This window comes from Anastrepha obliqua, chromosome 5 (genome assembly GCF_027943255.1).
Source record: "Anastrepha obliqua isolate idAnaObli1 chromosome 5, idAnaObli1_1.0, whole genome shotgun sequence".
Taxonomy (NCBI): Eukaryota; Metazoa; Arthropoda; class Insecta; order Diptera; family Tephritidae; genus Anastrepha; species Anastrepha obliqua.
The window spans coordinates 88652559-88674443 of record NC_072896.1 but is presented as its reverse complement, the minus strand read 5'-3'; the positions used below and the strand labels follow the sequence as shown (position 1 = coordinate 88674443).

Here is a 21885-nt window from a genome sequence, read left to right as displayed (position 1 = left end):
CAATTTTTTGAAATTTCTACAGTGGTGTTACCCCTTAATTAACATATTTAACACATTATGCCCAACCCTGCCCATTATCACCTTTTATGAAAAATAAAAAATACTTAATATGCATAAAATATGACGTTGATGTACGTGCCAGCGACGGAAAACATTGATCGGCGCATTGATCAGCATTTCGCTCGTCTCCAATTTACTTCACTCTGCGATGTCTGTGCGATTTGATATGAAAATCTGTGCAACCTGTTTTTAACTTTTTTGCTCACATCCACGGCAGCGCATTTTCGGCTCGGCTCGGCTCGGCTTTCAGCGTTCACTCTGCTGCTGCTCGAAAATAAATTTCTATGTGCAATTACAATAAATTCACACAATTTGATTGCTACTTCTTCAATCTCGAAAATCACAGAAGCTGAGCAGAAATCTCATGAAAATGCTGGTGCCCATGAAATCAGCAAAAACCAAAATTCCTTGACTCTCTTGACTAAAATTGCATTGAGTTGAAATGACCAAAATTTGCTTGTATAAATAATGTCGAGACACGTACGACGCCATCTGCAAGAATTATACATTTTCAGATAGGATGATTAATTTTGTGCCACCTTGTACATAGCCAAAATGTGTTGCTCTTACGATTCAATAAAGCCTTAAAAATGGTATAAAAGTTATGAATAATAATATTTTAGCAGTCTGGGTTTTGATAATACTAAATAGCAGATTGTTTCACATTACTTTTCTAATTTTTATGCTTACACAACCCATTCGACTACGGCGACCGCCTATAATGGCGATGGTCTATAATGATAAATTAAAGATGACGGATCAGTCTGACTCTTCTCAGATTGTCTATGAATTGTCTTTCGATTTTGATGTTACCGAACAAATAAAGTCATAAGCCTTGGCATTTAAAAGTTCTAGTAGTAGGTACTGGGTTATATTTGGATATACACATTTTTGATGAAAAAAAATATTAACTAATGCGACCAGATAAACCAACGAGACTGGAATAGTTCCAAGATTGTATGGCTAAGTACTTATTCCGGTGAAAAAGTTAAAGCAACACGATTTATCTCAAAATTTATTTTACAAAAATTACGCGGTTGCAGAAAAAGTACCAGGAAACGAGTAAGAGTACTTAAAATATCAATTATTCATAAAAATGTATGGTATCTATCGCCTTCAAGATAGGGCCCATCGAAATAATTCACTTACATAAGCAAATGAGTAATAAAATAATTAAAATATTTTAATAACATATTTCTCGAAATCGGCTTCAGTTCTCGATGAGAAGCCTCTGATTTACGTATCTGTTACGTCTTGTATCGGATGTCTCGAAATGTAATTTGAGTTTTGGAAAAAGAAAGCGGAGCGAATGTTGTAGTTATTCGCTGGCTCGGCGGTTAAATTTTTGGTTAGAAATTTTAATATTTTTATGCTACATATTAAGCCTTATATGAACTCATGTTAAGAAAAAAAAGAGAAGAGGCAGGCGCTCAAGCTTATCAATCCGCAACATATTATTTATTTACAAACAAACACTAAGGCCGGTTTGGACTTACGGTACACAATTTTGAGGATGCGTTAGCCAACAGTACATTACGCCTATCCAACGCCTGCAAAACAAAATCTTGCAGAGCTTAATAAACGAGCCGTACTATATAAGGAGTTGCGACCTTCATCGAGATCTTGGCATACCAAATCTGACTGAGGTAATGAAGCAGTTAGGCATAGCTCACAAAATAGCGACTAAAAAATCATGACGACGGTACAGCAGCCAACTTACTTCGGCTGAATTCTTCTCGAAGACGTTGCGGTAGCAGACCGTGTGGAGAGTGAATAGCGATTATATTGTAATTATATTGTATATCCTATATCCTATAGGACAATCAGTCTTATGCCTTTCATGTCGAAAACGATCGAAAAGCTACTTACCTAAGAGAAGAGGTTATCTCGATAACTCCACTCCATAAACTGCAATTTGCATATCAAAAAGGGAAATCCACAGTTATAGCACTACACATATTTGTTCGCGATATAGAAAAGGCCCTTGACCTAAAGGAAATAGCCCACTGTGTTTTTATGGACATTGAGGGTGCATTTGATAACGTGAACTTTCAAGCAATAGAACTGGCACTCTCCAATAGGAGAGCCGATCCAGCAATTGTTAAATGGGTAAGCAACATGCTAAACCAAAGGATAATCACAGTCCCTCTGGGGCAAGTTACCCTACGAGTTATAGCCGCGAAAGGTTGTCCACTCGGGGGTGTACTATGGCAATTGCTCTGGTCTATCCTGGCTGACAATTTAATACAAACCCTTAACAATAAAGGTTATAAAACAATAGGGTATGCAGATGACATTTCTGTATAAGTTAAAGGCAACCACGAAAGGACCACAAAGGACTTAGTGCAGGATGCCTCAAATATAACCTGGCAGTGATATAAAAAAAGAGGGATTATCAATCAACCTTTCCAAAACCACCACATATTATCCCATTTACGAGGAAAAGGGTTCTAAATATACTCACCCTGGGAATAAATGGAATAGAGGTACCTCTAAAGGAAGAGGTTAAACATCGAGGAGTTATCTTGGATAAAAAACTCACTTGAGAGGCCGACCTCAACTCAGTAATAAAGAAGGCAACGAAAAACCTCTGGGCAACAAAAAAACTCTTGGGTAAATCCTGGCGTCTGAACCCTAAAATGACCTTCTGGATCTGCACCCAAATGGTAAGACCTATTGTACTATATGGGGCTTTAGTAATCAAATCAAACTACTGCTATATCAAAACTATATAATCTATAAAGGCTGGCGTGCGTAAGCATAACAGGGGAAGCGCTTTTAAATTTACCACCGCTACATTTAGCAGTGCAAGAGGAAGCTACCATGCAAGCACTCTCTTTTTATAAGAAAGAAAAACTAAAACCAGGAGATCTTACTTGACACCTCAATACATTAAACAGAGCTCCACATGCAGTATGCATAACCCAGGCGAATGACCACACGGAAACCGTACGGAATTTTAAAAAAAGATACAAGGTTATCTTCCCCCCTAGGGAAGAGTGGGACACTAACCCAACATGACTAAATGATGACTCACAAAAATGGTACACAGATGGTTCCAAAAAGTCCCCAAGGAGTAAGAGCAGAATAGTGGGGCCTAGAGCATACAAATCCCTAACACTAAGTACAGATACCACGATTTTACATGCGGAGCTCTTCACCATAATGGAAACAGTGGGTATCATATCCAAAAGAGGTTTCGAGAAAGTAAAAATTAAAATACTTTCAGACCGCCAATCGGGTCACAAAGCCTTGAATAGCTTCACAATCAAGTCAAAAGTCCTAATACAGGGTTTGATTGAAAAGTAATGAGCCTTTCCGCGCGGAGCGTCTGCCAAGCGATCAACCGAATCGGCTGGTGGGGGAAAATGATCGTTGGACTTTCCTCTTCTACTAGAAACCGGTCCCAGTTCGCTGACAACAGCGGAGCAGTCAACAACGCTCCGCGCGTGAAAGCTGTTTTAAAAGTGTGTTAGGATTTTGCAGTGGCGAAAATGTAGCGATCGTTGGAGCAACGTTACTCGATCAAATTTTGCGTAAAGCTAAACAGTTTGTACCTCCAGGAAGCACTGTAAACGCGGCATTTTACAAAGAAGTGCTCCTTCGGCTGAAAAACCGCGTCGCCCGGGTTCGGCCCGACCTCGTCAACAATTGGACCCTTCATCACGACAATGCGCTGGGGCACACCGCCTTCCTCTGCACCTCCGCATTGGGCAAGATGAGGGTTCCGGTGCTTCCCCACCCTCCCTACATCCCAGACCTGTCCCCTCTGGACTTCTTCTTGTTTACGCGCATGAAAAGAAAGCTGAAGGGGAGGCGTTTCGACTACATCGAGGCGATCCAAAAAACTGTGACAGCCGAATTGAACGCGATTCCGGCGGATGAGTTTAAAAAATGTTTCCTGCAGTGGAAGGACCGCTACCAGCGGTGTATTGAGGCACAAGGGTCTTATTTTGAAGAATATTAGTTTATAAGCCAAAATATTTAATAAAACTGCTTAAAAAAACCCATTTTTCGGCTTTAACAAAAAAAATAAATATAAAAGAGGAAACCGAAAAATGGATCCAAACAAAATTCAGGAACCACTGGAACGGCATAAGCTGCCTTTATAACTCCAAAAAGTTTTTGAACTTCAATGCCAACAGAGCAAAATCTGATCGAACCCTAGATAAAAAGAGCCTCAGATTACTCTGTGGGGCACTTACAGGTCAATTTGCCTGTAATAAGCCCTTTAACACGATAGGGTTATCTTGCACAAGATCATGCAGGTTCTGCTGTGATAAAGAGGAGTCTATGGAATACTTAATCGTCAACTATGAGGCATTAGGCCATAGGAGACACAGAATCCTGGGCTCGTACCTACTAGAGGCGGGATACCTACAATTGCTCCCTCCTAAGGAGCTGGTTCGATTCCTCGGTATACTAAATAATTATAATTAAGTAATTAAGGGCGCGCAATAGAGCAACCTGGTTGCAGTGCATAAAGGCCTTAGCCTAACCCGTACAACCATTACCATTACCACATTGTAAAATGCTTCTTAAAACCACTCAAATCATCAAACAAAAGTTGCTTTTTAGCTGCAGTTATACTATGCTCCTAAACAATGACCAAGAATTGATAATAAAAAATAAAAAAATATATGAGATGTTTCTCTATTTTCCGCGAAACGGTCAGAAATTACCATATTTGAAGGAGGTATAGGATGAATATTTTTCAAAAAGTTATCCTCATGGTATTCCACATGAAATTTATGAACTTGTGGTTACCTCAGATGTGTGCATTTTCTGGTTTCGTATGCCGCTCCGTCATAATAATGGTGGTTTTCTCCATTTTTAATAAAAATAAGTTTACTGTTTATGCAAAAAAAAAAACAAAATAGGGCATCCCACGCATTCTCTCAAAGCAAAATTGTAATAACGCCCAGTGGGCTGCCATAAAATCTTTTCCACTCTATTTTCAATACAACGAAGTTAATCTTCGCTAATCTACATATTTTGCGTGCTTCATAGCATCTTCAAATCTATTCAAATGCGAGTATATTCGTATGCCTATTTACACAGATAACAGTTTTCAATGATTATTTACAGTGCACGTAAGTACATAAAAGGTGGCTCACCAACAACTTAGGTATAACTTTTAAACTCAAGGCATTTATTTAGTTGCCTCAGCAATTCAACACTTCAACTGCCTGCAACTCACGAATACGGCGATATGCCGTTGAAATGCATTCAACTGGCCTTAAAATTAGATTGCACCAAATTGCGTTTAAATTTTATCCTCTTTATTACTTCTATTGCTTCTAACTGCTGCCGTAGACAATTCGGTAGTTAGACATCCACATCCACAGCTCACCTACGCACCCGCCTATGCACGCTGAGGCTGCGAGTGCCCAAAGGCGGTGCTTTATTCACCACGCACTATGGCGTAATCTAATCATCGCTGCTATGAGCGCCGGTACAACGCTGACGCACCACGAACTCAAGGGGTGAACGCTTTGACTACCATTACAGCTATCTCCGCTGCAAATCGAGCAGTGCAGTTCCACATCTTGATTATTTCCATTATTACCATTTGGGGTCTTCTTTGCCTTACGCTTCACTTTATTGTCATTTTCGTTATCTTTATCAGCGTTGGCGTTGCGTGCCAGCTCTGGTGGCCAACCCAATTTGTTGCCCAGTATTTGGCATGCGTCCGAATCGGCGGTGTCCAATTGACAGAAGCGAGCAGTTACCATTTTGCTGGTGTGTGCTGTAGAAATGGAATTTAAAAGTGGGGTTTTCAGCAGCAATTAACAGTGATGGTGATTTTGTGGAAATATGAAAGTGATAAAATAAAGTTCGCACTTACGATCTCTGGCCACCACTTTTTGGCAATTCCACAGTGGGCCATCCCTAGCGCCGGTATTGAAATACGCAAACCTATTCAAATCGAAAAGCCAAGTATCAGTTGTTCGCATCTTGTCGAGTGTGCAGTCCTATTGGAACATTAGACAAGAAAAAAAGTATAGAATTAGAAATTTTTAATAATTATATGATAAAAAGGTAAAAAGCGTGTGAGGGTGTAAGTTTTTTTTTTTTTTATTTTTTGTTTTTTTTTGCATAAGGATGCTCATCCAAAGCCATCCTTAGATGGCATCGAATCGCCCAAAGAGCTAAATACGTGAATTCTGTCAAGATGAAGAAGAGAAAGAAACGATTTTACATCTTTTCGACCACTGTCCACTACTGTCGCTATCCAACTGAGCATTAGCCAATCCAAATAAGCAATTCTTCAATGGGTTGGGAGCTCTCTGCAGTGTGGAAAGCAGGGAGGTGCTAAAGTTTTAGGAGAGATCGGGCCAAGGTCCCCATGTGTCGTTACAAATGGATATGAACCTGAGATTTTTTTAGACCGTTTTTTGATCAAGCAGGTCTCGAACATGTATAATGACATTTAAATTATTGATTAAACAAAATATAATGTTTTAAGATCTACCATTTTTTTATATATAATATTACTCCAAGACATCTGAGTGGTCAGTGAGTCGCATGCTTTAAAAATTAGTCAAAAAAGCTTTATTAAGATAGGAGTTAGTGGGCAAAAGTACCAGAAGTAGCACCAAGTGCCGTTTTGATACCATTATGTAGACCACGACCTGCAAAAAATTTCAAAACTTAAAGGAACAAAAGCCATCTACAACCGTCTAGTGCTGTTGATGTAGTGGAAGAGAAAGGCTAACCCCGAAAGGTGCACTAAAAAACCCCAAGCGCCCAGCCGCAAGAACCGGACATTTGCAAAAAATATGTTCAACAGTATCTTACTCTGCCGGATACCCACAGCCTATGTCATGCGGGTTGTACGGAAGTACAAGCTTCTCCGCATGAGTTCCGATCACCCAGTGACCACTACTATCGAGTTTGGAAAGTGAATGATTGGCAGCACTTTAAGCATCCTGCTTCTGTCGTACTGAGGTCAAAGTGTTTTTTAGATAGCGGACGATAAAATAGATTTGCATCTGTCTTGCGCTTTTTTAAGAAAGAAATTGTGCAGTCTCCCATTGACAGCCGTCAAGGGGACCTTAATGGCTGAGATGGGGACAACTCAAACCGGTTCTGTCGACCCTTTCCTAGCAAAATCATTTTCCTCTATGTTCCTATGTCTTAGAATCCAGATAGAAGAAGTGTTTCCTGCGAGTTAGACACCTTTGATATCCGCCTTACAGGAGTTGACCAGAAGAGAGCTGCTATATGGCGACGACAGGGCCTTGCAAGCTGGACTATCAGAAAAGATTTTATGTCCTCTCTCAGCAGTGATCCCTAAGCATTGACAGAATCGCGAACACTTATGCTTGGAAAATACTATCCGTTTTCGGCAGTTTAAAGGACACTGAAATATTGGCTGATCTAACAAAAACCCCCCGAAGTACAGAGAAGGAAGGAGAAATCTGCCTTAAAATGCGTTGATGAAAACAAGTAGTAAAATTTGAGGACGATCTGACTTATTAGATCTCATCAACCTTAATTTCTCCTAAAAGAATTTGTATACATAAATACACAATTTCTAGCCGCCAGATAATCAAAAATGCTTCATCCTAGAATTCTGTATTTCCACAAAATAAAGTGGTCATATCTATTGAGACCATAGACGTAACGCGTAAATATTATTAAGCGCAACATGAATTTTGTGAGAAGAAATAGAATCAAGCTTATTATACAGGGTCTGGCACTCGAAGTGTAATCAACTTCAGACCGCTCTGTTAGTTGGCTAAATGACAGTCCAGAGTATTTTTTACAAGCGCGCGGAAGCATTTTGCCCAGTAATGGATTTTAAACGTAAACCATAAAGTAAATAAAGTTTTCGTTTATCGCACCATTACTCGTTACAATGATACTGGTAGCATCGTAAAACGTCTTGGAGGCGGTCATCAAAAGACTGCAACTTCACGTGAAATGGTTCTAAAAGTGAAGAAATGAACTGAAATGGCGAAAGAACTGAAAATATCTCACCATAGATCCGCCGCATACTGAAAAATAATCTCAAAGACAAGCCCTACAAGATCCAAAGACACATGATCTCACACCAAAGCAGCAACAAGTCAGTTTTGAGAGAGCGAATGAGATATTTCGTACCGCCGAAAGCGGCCAATTTTCAAAAATTGTGCTTTCTGACGAGAAAATTTTCAAATTGAGCAACTCGTAAACTCCTAAAAGGATAGGGCTTATTTGACCGGCCGTTCATACGAGAATTCGAGTCATCAATTGGCCAGTAAGTGTGGCTAAAAAAACAACGTTCCGAACTTCATAATGTCCATACAATAGCTTTCGAATCCACAGGACGCGAATCCGATGGATTATTCTCTTTGGGCCATTTTGGAGATCAAAATCCGAACTAAAATATTCACTAGTCTCAGGCGCTGAAAAAAGTCATTGTCCGCGAGTGGGCCAAAATACCTGTAAGTCACTTTCGGGCCCCCTGCGATTCGTTTCTGGATTATCTCAAGGCCATAGTCAAGGCAAAAGTCTTAATTTTGCATTATTTTCACAAACTTTTTACTTTGAATTGAATAAAAGTCATTTTCCAAACTAAATTCAAGGCCTTTTTAATTGGTTACACTTCGAATGCCGGGCTCTGTATAATGAGTATAATAGCTAGCTTTCTTCTTGCCTCTAATGGGGTACGGTACACTATACAGGGTTAGTTTACTGGGGCGGCAGCCTTTGGTCGGGAAAAACCCGAGTCATTCCGGTAACGTAGAACCGGCTGCCATGGGGATGGTTTTGTTTTGATGTCTTTCTTCAGTATCTTTGCATTGGCCTTTCATCACACACTAGGCTGTCTAATCGATAAATACGAGTATAATGTGGATATTGCTCTCATGGGAGAATAAAATAGCTCGTTCGACTTCTTTATGGAGTTGTCGTAGGTTGTTTAATAAAAAGCTAGGGGTAACCTTTTCTAAGTTATTACACGTTAAGCACATGCTCGGAAGTATTTTATATGGAATCAACGCGATTTTGTACTGACATCCAACTTGCACTTAATTATATGCACTAAACTATAATGGGCTATAAAATTGCATAACCAGAGGTTTTTTGAATATTCTGATTAAAAAGTAAAACAAAAAATGATGACAATTCTTTTGGAATTTGTTAAATTTCTGCGCATTTTGTATTATACAAAGTTTGGTTAAGCGTCCACAATAAAAAAAAAATTTTAAAAAAAATTAAGGAAAAAAATGATAGGTAGGTAGGTAAAATGCTTGAAGTGCCGGTCTGGCACTGCTCAAGTAGCAGTAAAGCACCGTTTTGATATCATTAAGAGACCCCCAACAGGAAGATATCTACAGCCAGCCAGAGCTGTTGATATAATGGAGGAGATTGATTGGATTTAGGTTGGCGCACTGCTCCAGGCTGTCGAAGAAAGGAGCGCCCAGTGACCTTAGTCGTTAAAAACAAACGGTGGTGATCACAATTGGCCACCGAGATCTTCTGATTTAACACCTTGTGACTTTTTTCTTTGGGCCCACGTGAAAGAGAAGTTCCACGCCAGCAGCCCAGGGTCGATTCAAGACCTCAAAGATGGAACTCGTGAGGCTATCGAGGACATAGGACAGCCACTTTACAATTCGGATATGGAAAATTTCATGAAAAGGATATTGCCCTGTAAGCGTGATCGTGGTGGTCATTTGCCTGATGTTATTTTCTACTATTAGCGGCATACTTTCCTCCTTATAAGGAAATAAACAATCGTTTATATTAAAAAAGAGCATTTTTCTTTGAATATCAAAATAACACCTCTGATTGAAAAACCCTTTATATAAAAAGTAAGAGAAAAAATTGTTAAAATTTGGCAATTCGTCGCCCTGCTACCTTCTATTCACAACACGCATGCATATCAGAATTCGTTTTAGAGGTATGGTTCCTTCGGCAAAGTTTCTTATTTTGATCCCTAGAATATGATTTTCACAGAGCAATGGGCGATTTTTTTGCCTCCCCACAAATGGACTCGGCCTAATATACATACATATTTTTTAATTTGAAAACTAAATATAATTTAATTAAATCTTTCCAATAACAGGAGTTTAATAGCAAAAATAATATTTGATCTATTTGCTACATATTTACACATGCACGCATGTAGGTACCTATATATTATAGGTTCATATGTATTTAAGTTATTGCATTTTCGTTTATAGTACAAACATTTGCTCAGGTGAAATATTTATTATGTGTGTGTGCGTATGTGCTCATGCATGTATGCATGTATGTATATATGTATGTATGTATTCATGTGCGTTGATATTATATGTTCTTGTAATTAATATGTAGCTATTTGAGCAACAAATATCAGCATTATCTTATCAATATTGTGGCTTTGTTCGGAGAAATCTTTACATGACCAATATTTACATATTGATGTATATATACGAGTATAATATCTGCATATAGCTACATTCCAATTAGCAATAGCGAGGTCATCTATAGAAGACGTAGTCGATTTAATGCATACCAGTAATGCTCGTAGTCAAAGATTCGACCAACAACAATTCTCACTGTGAGTAGTGGGTTTCAGCCAATTTCAATTGAACTATACAACGAAACTATAGGTGCCTTCTATTCGCCACGTCTCTGTTCACTATCAATCAAAATATTAGCTTGGAAGGTGGAAGTGGCTAGTGAGGCTTTACTCATCTATTCCTATTTCGATTCTAGGCTGCTGCAAACAGCCGTTATGTGACCAAAGTCATAATACCGTTGCGCGTAGAAACGCTTGTCGTAACTCACTGAGGAAGAATTACACTTCAACGGTGCTATCTAATTCTTTCTTAATGCATACAGTTGCTCATGGTTGTGAAAGTTAAATATCCGGCTGATTAGTGATATTGAAGTACCACACTGGCATTAGGGTAAACTCAGAGCGCATGTAGTGCTGATGAATTTAAGGTTTGCTCAGACAGACAAAGTTCGCTCATTTCAGTTCCAGTTTCAGTAAAAAGAACACCAAATTATAGAAAACACCAAATTACAGAAAACACCAAATGACAGAAAACGTTTTTTTCTAATGGTGGTCGCCCCTCGGCAGGCAATGGCAAATCTCCGAGTGTGTTTCTGTCATGAAAGAGCTACTCATAAAAAAATCATCTATCGTTCGTAAGCGGCATAAAACTTTATGTAAACTTCTTGGTGCAAAAATATCTATACGCATACCACAAATAGGAGCAAGACATCTAACAAGCACCAAAATAAAGAGTGAAAGCACCTATAATATATTTTGGGAGAAAAAAAATCCATTATTTTTGCATATTTCTGTAATTTTATGGACATTATTTTTAACATTATAAAGGCCTGAATTGCGCGTTACAGTATCGGCACCATACGCACCGTTCGCAACTTCAGTGGCCTGGCTTGCATTTTCGTCTTTGTCAAAGAAAAACTGTAAAATATTAACAGCCTGTAACTCACAACTGAATGGAACAAACAAAAAAAAAAGCCACAGCATCTTTTTAGTGTGAAACGTCAATTTGACAACGAGCATAAACCTCAAATTGTTTGATTGATAATTTACGAGTTACCGATCACTACAACCATCTACCGAGAAAATAATGGATTTCCTCTTCGCTAACCCAAATTATATATCACAATCAACTGCGTTTTCTGGCTGTCAAGATAGATTGTTGTCTTTGTCTTGAAGAGGATAAGATGCCGGAATATATTTTGTGTAAATGTCTGGCATTGGATAAACAGAGATTGAAACATTTCATCTCGAACCAGTGAACGTTGAGAACTCTTCTCTTAAGGATCAAAAATCAAGGTTACAAGCGCATCACTCTAACACGAAAGGCCTTTTAAGTCGCAGTCGCATTCCTTCATTCTGCTGCTCTCTGTATATATCTATCTCTAACATTTATCTAGTAATTAATGAAAATGTTCAAATGCTATTTATTCAACCGCACTGGTATGTGTGCATAGGCTCATCCACACACACATATTTGACCATCAAGAATTGCGCATCTTATCTGCACTTGAGGTCATAAATCAGTAGCAAAACAAACAAAAGGCCCATAATCAACAGTTAACATTGATAATGGAAAAATTCAGACTCGATGAGGTTTACTTGTGGCACAGAACTACACCTACATGTGTATGTATATGCAACTAAATATAAAACATGGCCAACGTTCGGAAAAACCTAAATACCTTGGCACAATTTCGCAAACAAATTTCCACTGAAACAAAAATAGCGCCAGCCACATACTCGTATAAGCTGATATGAACCTGTGTCCGTTTGTATGTTTGTGAGTTTCCATATGCAAGCGACAACCGGAAGACTATATATCTTTGATGTTTGCATTTCTGTGTTGATGTTTTTTTCTATAATAAATTTTTTTTTTTTTTTGGTTTCTTTTTCAATGATTCATGTGATGTGCATGCGCCTAGACGTAGGCCACACATCTTCATTCATTTCCCTTCATTTATCAATTTGTATGCCCTTGCTGGCAGCCACAATTGCTCAATTCTCAATTACTAATCCAAACAAACCAGCCAAGAAGCGCAAAAAAAGTAAAGCTTGGCGCACCATAATGACCTCTGCTCATTGATAGTGAACGGTTGGGCATTGGCGCAGTGCCAGCGGCGTATACTCGTATAATACAAATATTTATACGCAGTTCGAAATGAAGCTGCAGCTTGAGCTTTCAATTCATTCCACTTACACTTAGAAAATAAGAGTGAACATGCACTTAAATGTATTTGTGTTTAGATATGAACACGCATATACATGCATGTGCTTGCACCGATTGTCGCTTACATACATACAAGTGCGGAATATCCCTGCTGGGAGTCGAAATTCATTAAAAATCTTATTCAGCCCATAGTCGGAATATATCTTAACTAATTACAAGTAAATGCTTCTGGAAAAAATTATCCCGATAGGTTGTGGTGGAAAATTTTGAAAAATCGTATTTTTTTTAAATTTACATACATACATATATGAATAAATGAAGTAAAAAGTTCTAAGCGTTTTTCCGCAAAATGTCTTTAGTTATTTATAAATTGCATCGGATCATTTTATATGACAATTTAAAGGGTTTACACTTCAAAATGGCTGCTTGAAAGTTTTGTATTTGGTGAAGCCATTTGATTGCTGAAGGTTTCCAAAATGAAAGTGGAAAGAGCGAAAAGTTTGATACATTCTTTAGTTCTATTACGATTAAAGTTAAAAGTCGGAGCAAGCGACCATAAAAATAAGTGTTCATCAACCCCAGATAGTTTCACATGAATAGTAAATCGTTGGCCACCAAGCAAGTGGAACACTCTGGTAATCTAATTTTCGTAAATGTTGACAAAGTCACGGAAACCGTCGAGTCAAATCGGCATGGGAGCAGTTATTCTACTGCCTGTCCAAGTTGAGTCATATTCAGAGCTTCAAAAACTAATGAATCACACTTAAGAGGAGTTTAAGTAAAAATATAATAGTTGCTTTAATTAAAAATTGCCTAAAATTCTGGTTTAAATGCAACAGGATGTACCAAAAACATCAAAAAATTGTGTGAACAATATTTTATAGATGTTGAAAATATTATTTTATTTCTTTGCTTCAATAAAAGCCATACATATAACTTTCGAAGTTTGGATTTTTGAGTTTGTGTCCAAAATTTTATCCAAGTTTCCAGCTTCTTTTTTTTAATTTGGGTATGGGCTTTTGTAGCCATTTTTATACAACAAAATGCAAGTTTCAAGTGGCTGAAAATTCTCGTCGATCTTTGAGAATTTCTTTCCAGTGTTGAGCATTTATCAGGTTAGTCCAAAAGTTCGTGCGTTTTTTAAAGGTGGTTTTAAAATTAATAAAAAGAAGTATTTATTAATCAATAATATATTTTCCTTCATTATTTACAATGTATTCCCAACGTTTTGGCAAATCTTTAATTCACTGCTCAAAAAATTGTTTGTCCTTGGAGCCAAAATATGTTTCGATATCCCTTTTTATAGCTTCTTTTGAGGAGTAATTCTTGTAACTCATATGGGATGGCAGTCCACGGAAAAGGTGATAATCACAAGGTGCAATATCCGGAGAGTATGGTGGATGCGGCATTAGCTCCCATCCGAGCTCGTTTAGCTTGCCTAATGTTTGCCTTGCGGTATGAGGTCTTGCGTTGTCGTGGTGAAACAAAACGTTGCGTCTATTCACTAAGTGCCTTATTCAAGTTTGATATCTGATGCGAATAATAATCAGCAGTTATCGTCTGGTTTGGTTCATGAAGTTCTTAACAAACAATACCGGTCATATCCCACCAAATAGACAGGAAAATTTTCTTGGGGTGAAGGCCATCTCTAGGGGTCAGTTCTGGTGTTTCATCTTTATCTAACACACATTCATTCTCTGAATTAATAGAAATTATTTTGGTGGAATATTTCGGTGTTTTGGTTTATTTAATTATTATTAACGATATGAAGAAAATACAAGGAGAAGGAATAGCCATTTTAATTGCGCAATTGGCTGCTAATAATAAACAGTTGGTGGAAGTCCGTATGCGACGTTTACTGAGGTTGCAAAAAATTATGATAGCAATGCGCATAGGATATTCTATATTACATTTTATAATAAGTAAAAAGAGGACAAAACGTTTATGGACACACGTAAAATGAATCCAGAATTAAACAAAAAAAGAAAATTTTATTAGAGGCCTGTTTTTTTGCCGGCATCCATTTCATTTAGTTTTTATTTTGATGTCTCTCCTTACATTCGTAATAAGAATTATCGATAACACAGAAAACACAGGGTTGTATGTCAAAAAGTATCGTTATTATCTAGGACTATTTTATAATCGCGGATTTTGAGTTAAGCGCGTTCTACTTATATGTGAACGTATTATTAGTAATTGTTGCCATGATTTTATAATAAAAGATGATCTCTTAAAGTTGATGAGAAAAGATATTTATAACTGCGACAATAATGATGATATTGTAGAAGATTTTTGTGTAGATGACGAATTTGATATACATATCTACCTATTTAAATTGATATTGATATTTAATATCGTAACACTTACTTTAAAAAAAGTAAGAAATGCAATTTTGTCTGCATCGTTTTTCGCACATAAATATAATATTTGTTCCTAGTGAACTGTTTCAAAGTACTAGATGTATTTAATGTGATGTTTAAAAGACTCTTTTTGTTTGTTTTTTTTTTTTTGCTTTTGCAAATAAATGAAAATGTATGAACCGTTTCATAACTTTTTACTACTGATGAATTGTTTAAAAATAACTTAAAGTAATTTTGATTTTTGTAAAAAAAAAATGTGAATATACCAATGTGAAATTTAATAAAGGTAGGTAGGTAGGTTGGGTGGTTGTCACAAAGAGGCACATTTAGACCTTTCGCAAGTCCATTGAGATACCACTGGAGCTTATCCTTACCCTACGAGTTCCTTTTCAAACCATCCGGTAACTTTAATAAACGAGCAGAGCTTCGTTATCGATGCCGTATCGGTTAAAAATGCCGTATCAAGAGTGCGCAGCCTTCTCTCATAGCTAAGCTTTCACACTCACATAAAAGGACTGACTGACTGTTTCCTCTTCTTCTGTATTAAAATAGCTTCTACAGAAATCGAAGTACGGGACTCCTAATTTAATAAAAGTCACTGAAAAAATTTTAGCTCTTTTTATTAGCTCCAAAAAAATTATGTTGGCTTTTTTTTTTTTGGTAAATTTAGTTCCAACAGCAAATTTTTTCTGGCAACATTAATTATTTGTATTATTACTATTCCTTTGTGGAACAAAATTAAGACACACGTAGAGAGAGGAACTCAGCCAAACACTCAAAAAGGGTGTAAGGGCCAATCATATGTATATTATCTACAGATACTCAATAGGATTAAAATTCCATGATTGAGTAGGTAAATCGTGCTTTTCTGCTGAATTCAGCTCAATATTTTGAGCGAAGCAATAAAGCAACAAAGATAAATGAACCCAGAACCCAAACTTATTTCTCCCAATTAAACGATACTTATTAAAAATAGTAGTAACATACATACATACATATATACAAAATAAACAAAAACGAATATTAATAAATATCTGAATCAAATTTTTATATATTATAAATTAGAAAATTTTACTACCCAGTTATTTATCAGCAAAATAAAACCTAAAAAGCAGTCGTTCAAGCAAGTTGCGCTTAGATTTCTACTTGCCCGTAAGTATGCAGCAAATTGCGCCTTCTTCTTATCATTTCATTCACCTCCCACACAACCACCACCTCTCTGCACCACTCAAGTGCCTAAAGAAATGATAAATCGAAAGCGAACCCTGGCGTAATCATAGCACAAATATTCTCATAAAAACACCTGTGTATGGATTAGTGCACATTAAGTACTCGTATAAGCAGATATGTATGAAAAGGAAATATGCAATTAAGCGCTCACCTCCGCAACGATGCTGTTGTTAGATTTTAAATCCGCACAGCTTGGATTGTCACTGGAATCACAAACAAAGCATTTTAATGCTGCACCTGGAGTTATGCCAAAGTTTCGAAACGCACGCAAAAGAATGAAGAATCCAGTAAAAGAGATAAATGGTGAAGAAAAAGTAGTTAAGCAGATGAAATGCATTAATTAGTATTAATTGATTTTGGTTTATTATTATTATTTTTTACAGTTTGCTTACTCGCCGATTAAACGGCGCATAGTGATTTTGTATTGTTGTTGCTTCATTTCAAATATATTCAAGTGGATGTTATTTTTTATGCATTTATTATCTTATTTGTATTATTATTTTCTTTTTTATATACAAATAATCAAAATATTTGTGCTTAATTAACCGAAATGAAGTGCGTCAGTTCAAGCGTAGCTGAGTTTTATACTTCCGTTGTATGTTTTTTGTAGAAATGTTTTTAATTTGTAGGTTACTGTCTTAATATTTATAGGAAATTGGAACCCCGCTGCTTTTGTAACCTTGAACCTCTTTTTACTCAACTCAACTCTACTATATCCTACAATTAAGGAAGCCAGTCATAGTACTCGTATTAGCATTTCGTTTCCTCTGGTTCTCAAATTGTGATTAACTGAGTAAAAGTTTCAATTAAGAGCTAACCTTGGACACAAAAGACCTTTTAGCTCGAAGTGTCGGCCATTGGGCACGCAACAGGAACAAGCTTATTATTCAACCATGGATAATTATATAAAGTCGATTTCAGATAAAAATGAAATTGTTTTCTTAAGAGCGTTCTAAATAGTAAGTAGTAATTTAAAAAAAATCTATTTTTTATTTCTATTTCTAACTTAAATTTATAGAAAAAAATTATGATAAAAATGTTTACTGGAGCAAGTTAGAACAACAATTGAGCAAAGATTGCTATATGCATAAGCTACTGCGTCATACGGCCCCAGATATATTTCTAAAGAAATAATAGCAGATGGTTTTTAAGGGAAGTTTATTTTTGAAGTTTTGTCCTGCCGACAGGCATTGTTTTCAATCATTTAATCATTCGGGTCCCCAGTTATCATCGAATCAGATAATCGGGTACAAATTCTATCGGCTATGGTAGCCACCTACGCCGAGGGCAATACATACATATTGTACATATATAGTTAAATCCATGGCTAAAATAAAATAAAAATGTGGTTCTTTACAGGGACTATAAAATTTAAGACTTCAGCCAAAATATTTCGGAAAAATAACAGGTGTTATTGGTGAATGAATTGCGCGATCGAGAGATGATTAACGATTTTTAATGGCCAGAATTGGATGGCATAGATCTGCACAACGTTTATTTTCAACAAGACGACTCTATGTGCCACACAAGCAACGAAACCATTGATCTTTTACGGGAAAAGGTGGCGGACTGTGCTATCTCTCGATGATCGAAGAGGTGATCACAATTGGCCACCGAGATCTTGTGATTTAACACCTTGTGACTTTTTTCTTTGAGGCCACGTGAAAGAGAAGGTCTACGCCAACACACCAACAGCCCAGGATCGATTCAAGACCTCAAAGATGGAATTCGTGATGCTATCGAGGACATAGGGCAGCCACTTTGCAATTCGGATATGGAAAATTTCATGAAAAGTGGTTTTAAAGATAGTTCATGGTTTTAGTTTTGCACCAAACTTAAGAAAATTTTTGTTAGCAGCTACTAAGATATAGCTTTTTTAATTGTCAATATTACCGTTATAGGATCACTGGGCAGGTTTATTGTTTTACTTTCAATAACTTTGGTCAAATTTAATATATTTAAGATAGATAAACTTTTATTCGAGTAACCATGTGCACGGACAAACGCAGGGAGAAGCGAACATATAGATATGGCCAGATCGTTTTTTCTTATGTGCTAATTTGCACGGCTATAAAAATACTAAAAATAATGGATGCCCTAGCATGACTATTCGCCTAAAAAGCTAATGAAATATTTCTGCTTCAAAAAATTTAAACTTTTATAATTTTTACAACACCCGCCTTAAAATGATAATATACGGTACTGTCCGTCAGAAGGTCCAACAACAGGCTTATGTAGGTATTATATTTGATTCTATTTTGCGTTTAATAATCACATCAACCTTATCATATCTAAATCGCAAGCGACTCTAGATTTTCTACATCGGAATAGTTCCAACTTCTCAGGTCCTTATACTTTGAAACTGATGGGGTATGCCTCGATCGTTCTATGTTTTTTAATATACTGCATTCATTTCGGAGACCTCATAATTGGTTTTTCATTAAAAGGTATATTTAACGTTAGTTCCCTTAAATTTTCTGATCCCCATACATAGGTAGGAAGAATTGACTTTTGTCTGAATCTGCTTGGTAAAATGTTGAAAAAAATCGCTCCATAAAAATTGAACCGCCCTAATATACAGATATACATATGCGGTAAAATTTTTATCGAGCGATTTTTAACAACATTCTTCATAGCAGATACAGACAAAAATCTTTTCTTCGTACCAAAAAATCCACAAGTACAAGTTTGCATTACAAAAATAACATTCATAGCTCTTAAGTAAATATTATACTTCTTATTAACTTTGCATTAATTGTTTTTTTTTTTTGTTTTTTGTTTTTGGGAGCTCAGTAATAACTTTGCTCTAGTGGACTTTTCTCATATAATTATTTTTAAAATCCGTTTCTGCTAGGAAAGATTTCGAAAAAAGTTACCCCGCCCTAATGTATATACGTCAAAGTGAATTTTGCTATTAGATCCGGTTTTCAACTTTTTGGTAATTTTTAGCATTATTTTTACGACTTTTGAGTCATTATTTTTATATTTCTAGAGTTTTGCCTAGCATCACTGTTCTGTAGCCTTAACATTTAATTAAATTTAAATTAATAAAATTATAAAATACATAAAAATATACACAAAAATATACTTTATAATTTTATGCTCGTATATAAAAATCGAAAAGGTTTATCTGGCGTACTGGATGGCTAAAACACAAGTGCTAATTCAAATCCAAGTGTTCACAATGGACCTCTACTTTAACTTATGTGAGGTGGTTTTTTTGTCAGCAGCCACATATAAAGAGTGATCAAATTGGAGGTACTTTTTCCAATAGGGTCTCTTTGAAAGATCTGTGACTACTGTTCAACTAAATTCATAATATTTTCAGTATTTATTGACATTTCATCGTGGAAATGATGGAAATCATTCAAATTGAATTACGAAAACCGGCGCTCTGTGAAACCTGTTCATCGCGCATTCAATCCAATTTATGGTGTTCAGCGATGAGGCCCATTTTTGGCTTAATGGCTACGTAAATAAAATTGTTGTATTTGGGCTGAAGAGCAATTATTGAAAGCAACCGTTTGGTGCGGCTTATGGGCTGGAGAAATCATCAGCTCATATTTCTTCAAAGACAAGACTGGCGCCAATGTAACAGTGAATGGTGCAGGCTATAATGAACGACTTTTTGAGGCCGCAAATTGAAGCCCGTGATCTCCACAACATTTGGTTTCAACAAGACGGCGGACGGCGCTACTTGCCATACAGCCCGTGAATCAATGGATTTACTGCGTCGTCATTTTTTGGTGAGCAGTTTATCTCTCGTCTCGGACCAATGGATTGGCCACCAAGATCGTGTGATATCACACCTTTGGACTTTTATTTGCTTGGCGTATGCAAAGTCTAAATGCCTTCTGGGTAAACCAGCACCGATTGAGACATTGGAAGCCAACATTACTAAAGTTATTCACGGGATACCGACCGAAGTCCTTCAGCGAGTCATTCAAATTTGGTGTTTACGGATGGCCGAATTACGACGCAGTTGCGGTCAACATTTGAAAGGGATTATCAGTAAAATATAAATGTCATGAATGATTCTACACAAAAATAATATAGAAAAATATTGACCAATCAATTTGAATTTTCGTTGTTTTATTTCAATTTAAAATCCAATACCTCTACATTGATTAACCTTTGCCTGCCTATCCTTATATACATAGAACTTATGTCTAATGGCAGACATCAAATGACATTTTGTTTTTCTCATGCTTCAAATAAAGTAGAATAAAATTTAATCGCTAAAGCTTAATGCGCACTTGAGAAGTAAAACGAATTTTAAAGTAAAGAAATGGCAATGCAACGAAAGTACATTTGAGAGAAGCAAGCACGAGTTAGCTGATTGTTTTATATTTTATGTTTTATGTTTATTTTTATTATCATTTTAGCAAACAAGAAATGGAGGGATACTTCTTTATATTAGAATTGAGCACTTGTGTTGCCATCTTAGGGTTATTCTGTATTTATTTAATTATTTTATTTATTTACAAGAAATATAATTTTTAATTCTGTATTTATTTATTTGATTTATTCAAAAGAAATATAATTTTTAATAATTATATTCAAAAACTAAAGGCTATCGGTCCGATAAAATATATTACTTTATGCTTTATATATTTTTTTTTTTGTATAATTTTTAGCCTCTTCTGGTTCATCTCGTATTTGGTAAATAAAATATTATTTAATTGTATTTTATTTAATTTTGTTATTTATTATGTATATATATTTATAGTTATTGTTTTTATATATTTATATTTTTTATTATTATTTAAATTTTATTATATTTCGAATAAAATCACTTGGTTATAGATTTCGATTGCATTTTTTTCTACCAAATATTGTTTCATATTTAAACTAAAAAAGTCCAGAATATTTAAACTTTTTGTGTATTATATTTATCTGCATATTCAATTCTATATCCACAGATTTCATTTAATTTGATGTTTTTGCAAGTAGTTATTAACTCTTAAGATGGTTTTTAATAAATTTTCTTGCAGTTTTATTTTCTTCTTTTACAACTATTTGTTTCTTGATTCTTTTTTATTTTTTATTTTTTATTTTTTATTTTTTGTTTTTGGTTTTTTTTTTTTGTTCTTTTCTTATCGCTTTTGAAATCACACTAACCGTTATGAATGCACTGCAGCACCAAGATGACCGTTACGATAAACAAATGTAGCACACTTGTGGGCGCGTTGTAGTACCGGCACATTGCTTTACCTTCTTTAATCGAAATTTCACTACTAAAATAAAAATATCACTATTTTGTTTTAAAACAAAATAAAAACACAATATTCCAAGCCACGAAGTATCGGTAATTGGTGTAGTATCACTTGAAGGAGAATTTTTTCATTCAATAAAAGAATGGCACACAAAAGTATGCTTCTATAATTTTTGCAGCGTGACCCATTAAGCACTCCAGCGCTAAGTCGCTTCACTACGTAACGTTTCGCGTTTCGTCCGAGCTTATAATCCTTTACGTGCCACAGCGTTTTGCAAACTGAACTCAACAATGTGAAATTCAAGCTGATGGCGGCGAGCTAAATCGACTGGCCAGTTAATCATTCGTCTCCCAACCG

General features: G+C 36.1%; 1 protein-coding gene across 1 annotated transcript; it reads right to left on the bottom strand.

The window, feature by feature from the left end:
• Positions 1-5044: 5044 nt before the first annotated feature.
• On the bottom strand, positions 5045-21518 carry LOC129249366 (uncharacterized). Its single transcript, XM_054889155.1, has 4 exons — positions 21434-21518; positions 16464-16549; positions 5909-6035; positions 5045-5809 (listed from the first exon to the last, which is right to left on the bottom strand). Exons 1-4 carry the CDS (start codon positions 21516-21518, stop codon positions 5469-5471), a joined length of 639 nt encoding a protein of 212 aa, XP_054745130.1. The 3' UTR covers positions 5045-5468.
• Between the last annotated feature and the right edge of the window lie 367 nt (positions 21519-21885).

Bases quoted from the DNA above. Each gene is read 5' to 3' on its own strand.
- LOC129249366 (XM_054889155.1), bottom strand. From the start codon at position 21,518: ATGTGCCGGTACTACAACGCGCCCACAAGTGTGCTACATTTGTTTATC. The intron at 16,550-21,433 runs GTTAGTGTGATT...GCATAACTCCAG, and splicing joins GCTGCAGTGCATTCATAACG to GTGCAGCATTAAAATGCTTT. The intron at 5,810-5,908 runs GTAAGTGCGAAC...CCATTTCTACAG, and splicing joins AAAAGTGGTGGCCAGAGATC to CACACACCAGCAAAATGGTA.